Consider the following 9,145-nt stretch of genomic DNA (forward strand, 5'->3'; position numbering starts at 1 on the left):
ATCCTGCCACTGCACTCCAGCCTGGGCAACAGAGCAAGACTCCGTCTCAAAAAAGAAAATCACCATTTGGTTGCCATTATGGTAATAACTGACTCCAGGCAAGGGTCATCAATTGATATTAAGTTCTTGGAAACTGAATGTGTTGAGGAACAGGCTATTTAATTACTTTCGAAGTATCTCCCCAGAAAGCACTTATTAACAAAGTGTAAAGCCAGGTGCCGTGGCTCATGCCTGAGGTTAGGAATTTGAGACTAGCCTGGCCAACATGGCGAAACCCTATCTCTACTAAAAATACACAAATTAGCTGGACGTGGTGGTGCGGGCCTGTAATCACAACTACTTAGGAAGCTGAGGCAGGAAAATCACTTGAACCGGTGGCGGAGGTTGCAGTGAGCGAAGATGGCGCCACTGCGCTCCAGTCTGGGCCACAGTGTGAGGCTCCATCGCAAAAAAAAAAAAAATTGGTCGGGCGTGGTGGCTCCTGCCTGTAATCCCAGCACTTTGGGAGGCCGAAGTGGGCAGATCACTTGAAGTCAGGCGTTCGAGACCAACCTGACCAACATAGTGAAACCTGTCTCTACTAAAAACACAAAAATTAGCTGGGCGTGGTGGTGCATGCTTGTAATCTCAGCTACTCAGGAGGTGAGACAGGAGAATCCCTTGAACCTGGGAGGCAGAGGTTGCAGTGAGCTGAGACCACACCACTGCACTCCAGCCTGGGTGACAGAGTGAGACTCTGTCTCAAAAAAAAAAATTAAAATTAAATAAAATATTCAACAGCAACAACAACAACGAAACACCAAAGTGTAACATACTAACACTGGAGAAACTGGCAGACACCATTTGAACCAAGTGAGCACAATCCATAGTGGACAAAATCAACATTGTATGCATCCTGAAAACACAATGTCACATCTGTTTCCTGCCACAAATGCAAAATCATGAGGAAATATTAGACAAATAGCAATGGAAGGACTTTCTGCAAAATTACTAGCCTGGAATTTTTGAAAAATATTGATGTCATGGAGAGAAGGTAAGATTGATAAAATGTTCCAGAAAGAGAGACTAAATTAGAATCATAAAAACAAAATACAACACTTGATCCTGGGATGGATTTGGGATTTTTTGTTTTTTGACATAGGATCTTGCTCTGTTGCCCAGGCTGGAATGCAGTGGTAAGGGAATGTCTCACTGCAGCCCAGAACTCCTGGGCTCAGTTGATCCTCTCACTTCAGCCTCCCAAGTAGCTGGGACCACAGGAGGATGCCATCACAACTGGGTAATATGTTTTATTTTATTTTGTAGAGATGGGGTCTCACTGTGCTGCCCAGACTGATCTCAGACTCCTGGACCCAAGAGACCTTCCTGCCTTGGGCTCCCAAAGAGCTGGGATTGCAGACATGACTCACTGTGCCTGGCCTGGACTTTGGATTTTTAAAGGACTTTATTGGAAACTTTTTTTTTTTTTTTTTTGAGACGGAGTCTGGCTGTGTCGCCCAGGTCAAGATCTCCGCTCACTGCAACCTCCACCTTGCAGATTCAAGCAATTCTCCTGAGTAGCTGGAATTACAGGTGCCCACAACAAAACCCAGCTAATTATTTGTATTTTTAGTACAGACAGGGTTTTACCATGTTGGCCGGGCTGGTCTTGAACTCCTGACCTCAAATGATCCAAGTGCTGGGATTATAGGCATGAGTCACTGCCCCTGGCCTTTGAATGGGCTCTGGGAATTACATTATAATATTAGATGAACATTAATTTTCTGATTTTGAAGGTTATACTGTGATTATGTGCAAAAGTGTGCTTATACCAAGTGAACATATAGTGCAGTATTTTTTTAAAAAATTGATCTGTCTTAGAGATGGGGGTGGGTGAGTTTACTATGTTGCCCAGACTGGCCTCGAACTCCTGGGCTCAAGTGATCCTCTTGCCTCAGTCTCCAGAGCAGCTGGGACTACAGGCCCGGGCCACCACGCTTGGCTAACTTTTATTTTATTTTATTTTATTTTATTTATTTATCTATTTTTTTGAGATAGTCTCGCTCTGTTGCCCAGGCTGGAGTGCAGTGGTGCGATCTCGGCTCACTGCAAGCTCTGCCTCCCGGGTTCACGCCATTCTCCTGCCTCAGCCTCCCGAGTAGCCGGGACTACAGGCGCCCGCCACTACGCCCGGCTAATTTTTTTGTATTTTTAGTAGAGACGGGGTTTCACCGTATTAGCCAGGATGGTCTCGATCTCCTGACCTCGTGATCCGCCCGCCTCGACCTCCCAAAGTGCTAGGATTACAGGCGTGAGCCACCGCGCCCATCCTAACTTTTAAATTTTTTGTAGAGACGGGATCTCACCATGTTGCCCAGGCTGGTCCCCAACATCTGGCCTCAAGCGATCCTTCCGTTTCGGCCTCCCAAAGTGCTGGGATTACAGGCGTGAGCCACTGCACCCGGCCAGTCTCAAAAAAAAAAAAGTTGAATTCTGCAGAGGTTTTATTTATTAGAGGACGCTGGCCGTCTGCAGGTGGCGCAGCAGCACCCCTCGTGCCTGGGGCTGGGCTGGGGCGGGGCCAGTGCTGGGGCGGAGCCGCAGCTGGGGGCGGAGCCAAGACGCGGCAGGGGCGGAGCCAGCGGCTGCGGCGCAGCGGGGCCTGTGCGGTCCAAGGCGTCCCCGTGGCCTCCGGCCCCGCCTCTTAGGGCGGGACGTGCACGGCGATTGGCGAGTGCAGGCGAGAGGCGGTCGCTATTGGCCCGCGGGGCTGTCGGCTCGGAGGGCGGTGCCCGGACGCTGGTGCCGGCCGGAGCGGAGCTAGTGGCGCCGACGGGCCGGGCCGGGCCGGGCCGGGACCGGGGCCGAGGCGAACGGAGGAGCCTGCGCGGCCGCCCGGCCCGGCCACGGATCAGGTAGGCACGGGCCTGCAGGTAGGGCCGGAGGACGCCAGTCCGCGGGCCGGCTCCGGGTTCGAGGCCGGAGCTCGGCACCCGGGCGGAACGGCTGGGCTCGATCCCTTGGCCACAGCCTTCTCGGGGACGCGGGGACCTCAGTTCCCGTGTCAAGGCCGGTGGGAGGTCTCCAGGGTCCGGCACACATAGGCGCCTCTCCGAACCTCGGTTTCCCCACCTGTGAAACTGGGTCATCCCATTGCCAACCTGATGGGGCTCCTGGGAGGATTCAAGAGGTGGCTGGTGCAGAAAACGCCTGACACACAGTAGGCAACTGCTAAGTGGCCAGTGCCCTTCCCCAACCTCCTTCTCAGAGCGGCTCTGCCTGCAAAATAGTAAGTTATAATGACCCAGCCACTTTGCACAAAGATGCTCAAACAGGATGCCCTGTGCTATGTGGGTGCTCAAAACAGGGGAGTCAAATGGGCACGTTGAGCTCATTCAGTTCTTTTGAAACCATACTGAGTAGGTGGAAGCATTAGAAATGTCCCTTGTTATACAGATGAGAGAGTCCAGGCTCAGAGAGGTTAAGTGTCTTGCCCAGGGCCACACAGCACATAAGGAGTAGAGCTGGGATTGGAACCTTGCTTCTCATGCAGGGAGGAATGAATGCAATAACCACCTCCACATTTACCCTAAAAAATATTAATAGAGCTTTTGGTGAGCACTTACTGTGCGTGCCAGGGGTTGACTGTGTGACCTCTCATCAACAGCTCTGCAAGCTGACGATAGTAATTATAAGAGCTAATAGTTAATTAACTTCTTAATTTTTTACTAATTTATGAACTACATATCATTATGACTCCCCATCATTTTTTTTTTTTTTTAGACAGAGTCTCTCTCTGTTGCCCAGGCTGGAATGCAGTGGCACGATCTCAGCTCATTGCAACCTCTGCCTTCCAGGTTCAAGCGATTCTCCCACCTCACCCTGGTCAAGTAGTTGGGATTACAGGCGCCTGCCACTGTGCCCAGCCAATTTTTGTCTTTTTAGCAGAAACAGGGTTTCACCATGTTGACCAGGCTAGTCTCGAACTCTTGACCTCAAGTGATCCACCTTTCTTGAACTCCCAAAGTGCGCAAAGTACTGGGATTACAGGCGTGAGCCACTGCACCCAGCCTATAACACTCATTTTATAGATGAGAATACTGAGGCTGAGAGAGTAAAACAGCTGCCTGAGACCACACTGTAGGGAGTTTTAGGGCCCTCTGATTCCTCTGCCCTGTGTTTCCTACCTTCAGGTAAAGGAGCCTGGGCAGGTATGGAAAAGACTGGGGGGCCTCAGTGCCACCCTAAACAAGCCTAGCTAAGGGTGAGCTTTACTTGATGAATTCAGCCTGGAGGATCCTTCTCAGGAGACGCCTCCACAGACAGAGTCCACCAGCTCCATCATTAGAATGAGGCCCAGAGAAGCAAAGTGACTTGAACCAGGACACCCAGCATCAGTGGCAGAGCCAGGAGGGCCAGGAGTTAAAGAACCCAGGTCTCTTGAGGTCCAGAACCACTCCCTGGACTGTTCTAAGTTCAAATTCTAACACCACCCCTTCCTAGCTGTATGACCTTGGGAAAGTAGGTGCCTCTCTCTGAGCTTCAGCCTCTTTCCCCATCATAGAGTGTAATTATTGGTTTGTTGTGAAGACTCAATGAGATCTATCTCCAGGCCGGGCATGGTGGCTCATGTCTGTAATCCCAACACTTTGAGAGGCCAAGGCGGGCAGATCACTGGAGGCCAGGAGTTCAGGACCAGCCTGGGAAACTTGGCAAAACACCATTTCTACAAAAAAATACAAAAATTAGCTGGATGTGGTGGTGTGCAGAGCTACTCAGGAGGCTGAGGTGGGAGGATCACCTGAACCTGGGGGCAGTGGAAGCTTCAGTGAGCTGTGATTACTACACTGCCCTCCAGCCTTTTGGGTGACAGATTGAGACCCTGCCTCAAAAAAAAAAAAAAAAAAAAAAAAAACAGACAAAAGAAAGAAAAGAAATAGGCCAGGCGCGGTGACTCATGCCTGTAATCCCGGCACTTTGGGAAGCCAAGGCGGGTGGATCACCTGAGATAAGGAGTTCGAGACCATCCTGGCCAACATGGTGAAACCCCGTCTCTACTAAACATACAAATAATTAGCCAGCTGTGGGTGGAGGGCACCGGTAATCCCAGGTACTCTGGCAGTTGAGGCAGGAGAATCGCTTGAACCTGGGAGGCGGAGGTTACAGAGAGCCGAGGTGGTGCCATTGCTCTCCATCCTGAGCAACAAGAATGAAACTCCATCTCAAAAAAAAAAAAAAAAAACAAGCAAAAGAAAGAAGAGAAATAAATCTCCTGGGCACTGGGCCAAGTTTGCTGGAGCCATTGGATCACTCTCCCATTTCAGCAGCCTCAGAGCTGAGTCCGACTTGTAGTCACCCTCTCTTTGTGTCCAGCCTCAAGTTTGGCCTCTTCCAGGCCTGAGCCTCTGTGGTTTGAGTGGACCTCTAGCCTCTAAATATCTCTGATGCCCACCACAGGGGCTGGCCGACCAGGATCGGAGGGTCGAGAGATGTGGCTCTCTGACGCTGTTCTTAAACAGAATGAGGATTGAGAAATGACTGCAACATGGCCTGGCACGGTGGCTCATGCCTGTCATCCCAGCACTTGAGGAGGCTGAGGTGGGCGGATCACGAGGTCAGGAGTTCGAGACTGGCCCCAGGCCAACATGGTGAAACCCTGTCTCTACTAAAAATACAAAAATTAGCCGGGTATGGTGGTGGGTGCCTGTAATCCCAGCTACTCGGGAGGCTGAGGCAGGAGAATCCCTTGAACCCAGGAGGCAGAGGTTGCAGTGAGCTGAGATCGGCCACTGTACTCCAGCCTGGGCGACAGAGCGAGACTCTGTCTCAAAAAAAAAAAAAAAAATGACTGCAGCAGCAACCAGAAATGCAGCAACTCTGGGCTAGACAGAGGGCCAGGTTCTGGGGACAGTGGGAGGCAATCTGACAGGGTCTCTTTTTTACAGAATTCACTGCAGGGTAGGACAACAGACGTGGCTAAATACGTAGATGAATAAGTAGAATGTTTCAGACAGGGACATGCCACGAGTGGAATCAAATGGACCCCACTGGCACTTGATTGATTGATTGAGACAGGGTCTTGCTCTGTGGCCCAGGCTGGAGTGCAGTTGTGCAATCATGGCTCACTGCAGCCTCAAACTTCTGGGTTCAAGCGATTCTCCCACCTCAGCCTCCTGAGTAGCTGGGATTACAGGTGCACGCCACCACACCTGGCTCATTTTTGTATTTTTTGTAGAGACGAGGTCTTGGTTATGTTGCCCAGGCTTCTCTCAAACTCCTGGGCTCAAGCGATCCTCCCACCTCAGCCTCCCAAAGTGTTGGGATTACAGGCATGAGCCAATGCGCCGGATCCCAGACAGCATTGTTGAGAAGGCTTCTTCAGGAAGGTGACCTTTGAAGGAGACACTTATAACAACTGTTCCGAGTTCAGTGAGATGATGACTATGTATGGAGATTGCTTGGCACAGTATCTGGTTCTTAATAGATAGAAGCTGCTAGTATAATTTTGGTGGTTTGCAGGCCTTGCATTAGCAGATTTACCTGTGTTTTTTTTTTTCTCCCTGATAGAAGAAATATTAGAATACCATATGCAGTAGCTGGGATAGTTCCTGTAATATCCAGTTATTTGCAGAAATGTAAAGATCAGGCCAGGGGTGGTGGCTCAAGCTTGTAATCCCAGCACTTGGGAGGCCGAGGTGGGCAGATCACTTGAGGTCAGCAGTTGGAGACCAGCCTGGCCAACATGGTGAAACCCTGTCTCTACTAAAAATACAAAAACGAGCTGGGTGTGGTGACACACAGCTGTAGTCCCAGCTACTTGAGAGGCTGAAGCAGGAGAATCGCTTGAACCCAGGAGGCTGAGGTTGCAGTAAGCTGAGATCACACCACTGCATTCCAGCCTGGGTAACAGAGTGAGACCTTGTCTTTTTTTTTTGGCCGGGGGGTGGGGGTTGAGGTCTCACTGTCACCTAGGCTGGAGTGCAGTGGCGTGATCTTGGCTCACTGCAAACTCCATCTCTCAGTTTAAGCGATTCTCCTGCCTCAGCCTCCCAGGTAGCTGGGATTACAGGTGCCCACCACCATGCCCAAGTAATTTTTGTACTTCTAGTAGAGATGGGGTTTTGCCACGTTGGCCAGGCTGGTCTCGAACTCCTCACTTCAAGTGATCCGCCTGCCTCGGCCTCCCAAAGTGCTGGGATTACAGGCATGAGCCACCGCGCCCGGCCAATACCCTATCTTTTTTTTTTTTTGAGAAAGAATTTCACTCTTGTTACCCAGGCTGGAGTGCAATGGTGCGATCTCAGCTAGGTTCAAGGTTCTTCTGTCTCACCTCCGGATACTGGATTACGGGCATGCCAACAGTCTGGTAATTTTTTGTTTTTTAGTAGAGACCTGTCTTAAAAAAAAGAAATGTAAAGACCTATCCTCAGAGGGGCTGGGCTGGAGGAAAGGACCCGCCTCTGCCTGCCTTCCCGTAAAGAGCCCAGCCGCTTCCCCTTTGGCCTCTGAGCTTAAGGTTCTGGTTGCAGGGACTTGGGAGGGACAGCAGCAGGCACCCTGTGTCAGGCCTGGCCGCTGCCCTGTGGGTGTTATCTCAGGCCTGCAGTCTTCCTCTTGGGTCCCTGCCTTTGGGCAATACTTGCTTATCTGGCCTGCAGAGGCCTGACTATGATGCTCAGAAGAACATGTGAGGCCAGGAAGGCTGCTGGCTGAGCTGTTTAGAGGGCATTTATCCAGCAGTGAACTGTCCTAGCGCAAGAGTTAGTAATTGCTCCCCTGTTCCCTCACCTCCCCACTTTGGGGCTCAGACGGACTCAGATTTGGTTTTTGTTTGTTTGTTTGTTTGCTTTCTTTTGTTTTGTTTTAGAGACTGGAGACTGGGTCTTGCTCTGTCACCCAGGCTGGAGTGCAGTGGTGTGATCATAGCTCACTACAGCCTTGAACTCCTGGGCTTAAGAGGTTGAGGCTCCCTCCTCAGCCTCCCAAGTAGCTGGGACTACAGGCTTTCAGCACCATGCCTGGCTAATTAAAAAAATCCTTCAGAGAGATAGGGTCTCTCTCTGTTGCCCTAGCTTGTCTCAAACTCCTGGCCTCAAGTGATCCTCCTGCTTGGACCTCCCAAAGCGCTGGGATTACAGGTATGAACAACTTCCCCTGGTCTGGGGCTCGGATTTTGATTGGCAGTTTAAAAGCTGACTTGGGGTGGCGGTGGGAATATTTTGCTGAGTACTTGACTGCCTCCCTTGCTTGGACTTTCTGAACACTTTAGGGGCTGCAGGGGCTCTGGACATTATAGCTCTTGGGGGTTGGACAAGCTGGGGACAGAGATCCTCGGCCCTGGGGCACCTGTATTGGCTTCAAGGAGGTCTCCAGAAAGGGCCCTTGTTTCTTCAATGAAATTCTCGGCCAGGCCGGGTGCAGTGGCTCACACCTGTAATCCCAGCACTTTGGGAGTCCGAGGCAGATGGATCACCTGAGGTCAGGAGTTTGAGACCAGCCTGGCCAACATGGTGAAACCCCATCTCTACTAAAAATACAAAAATTAGCCGGGCGTGATGGCTCATGCCTGTAATCCCAGCACTCTGGGAGGCCGAGGCGGGCGGATCACGAGGTCAAGAGATCAAAACCATCCTGGCCAAAATGGTGAAACCCCATCTCTACTAAAAATACAAAAATTACTTGGGCATGGTGGCATGCGCCTGTAGTCTCAGCTACTCAGGAGGCTGAGGTAGGAGAATTGTTTGAGCCCGGGAGGCGGAGGTTGCAGTGAGCCAAGATCGCGCCATTGCACTCCAGCCTGGGCGACAGAGCCGGACTCCGTCTCAAAAAATAAATAAATAAAATACAATAAAAATAATTGCCAGTCGTGGTGGCTCACGCCTGTAATCCCAGCACTTTGGGAGGCCGAGGCGGGTGGATCACAAGGTCAGGAGACCATCCTGGCTAACACAGTGGAACCCCGTCTCTACTAAAAATACAAAGAATTAGTCGGGTGTGGTGGCGGGCACCTGTAGTCCCAGCTACTCAGGAGGCTGAGGTAGGAGAATGGCGTGAACCTGGGAGCTGGAGCTTGCAGTGAGCTGAGATCTGAGATCGCGCCACTGCACTCCAGCCTGGGCGACAGACAGGACTCTGTCTCAAAAAAAAAAAAAAAAAAAAAAAAATT

General features: G+C 50.9%; 1 protein-coding gene across 1 annotated transcript in view; it reads left to right on the forward strand.

Moving 5' to 3' along the window:
• The first annotated feature begins 1,022 nt into the window (after positions 1-1,022).
• MARCHF2 (membrane associated ring-CH-type finger 2) overlaps positions 1,023-9,145 on the forward strand; it is a 20,416-nt gene continuing 12,293 nt past the window's right edge. The window contains exons 1-2 of the mRNA XM_058425749.1: positions 1,023-1,033; positions 2,688-2,894. Coding sequence (XP_058281732.1) covers positions 1,023-1,033; positions 2,688-2,894 — 218 coding nt within the window. The remainder of the gene's footprint in view (positions 1,034-2,687; positions 2,895-9,145) is intronic.

The sequence above is a fragment of the Hylobates moloch genome, unplaced genomic scaffold, assembly GCF_009828535.3.
Source record: "Hylobates moloch isolate HMO894 unplaced genomic scaffold, HMol_V3 SCAFFOLD_12, whole genome shotgun sequence".
Classification (NCBI taxonomy): Eukaryota; Metazoa; Chordata; class Mammalia; order Primates; family Hylobatidae; genus Hylobates; species Hylobates moloch.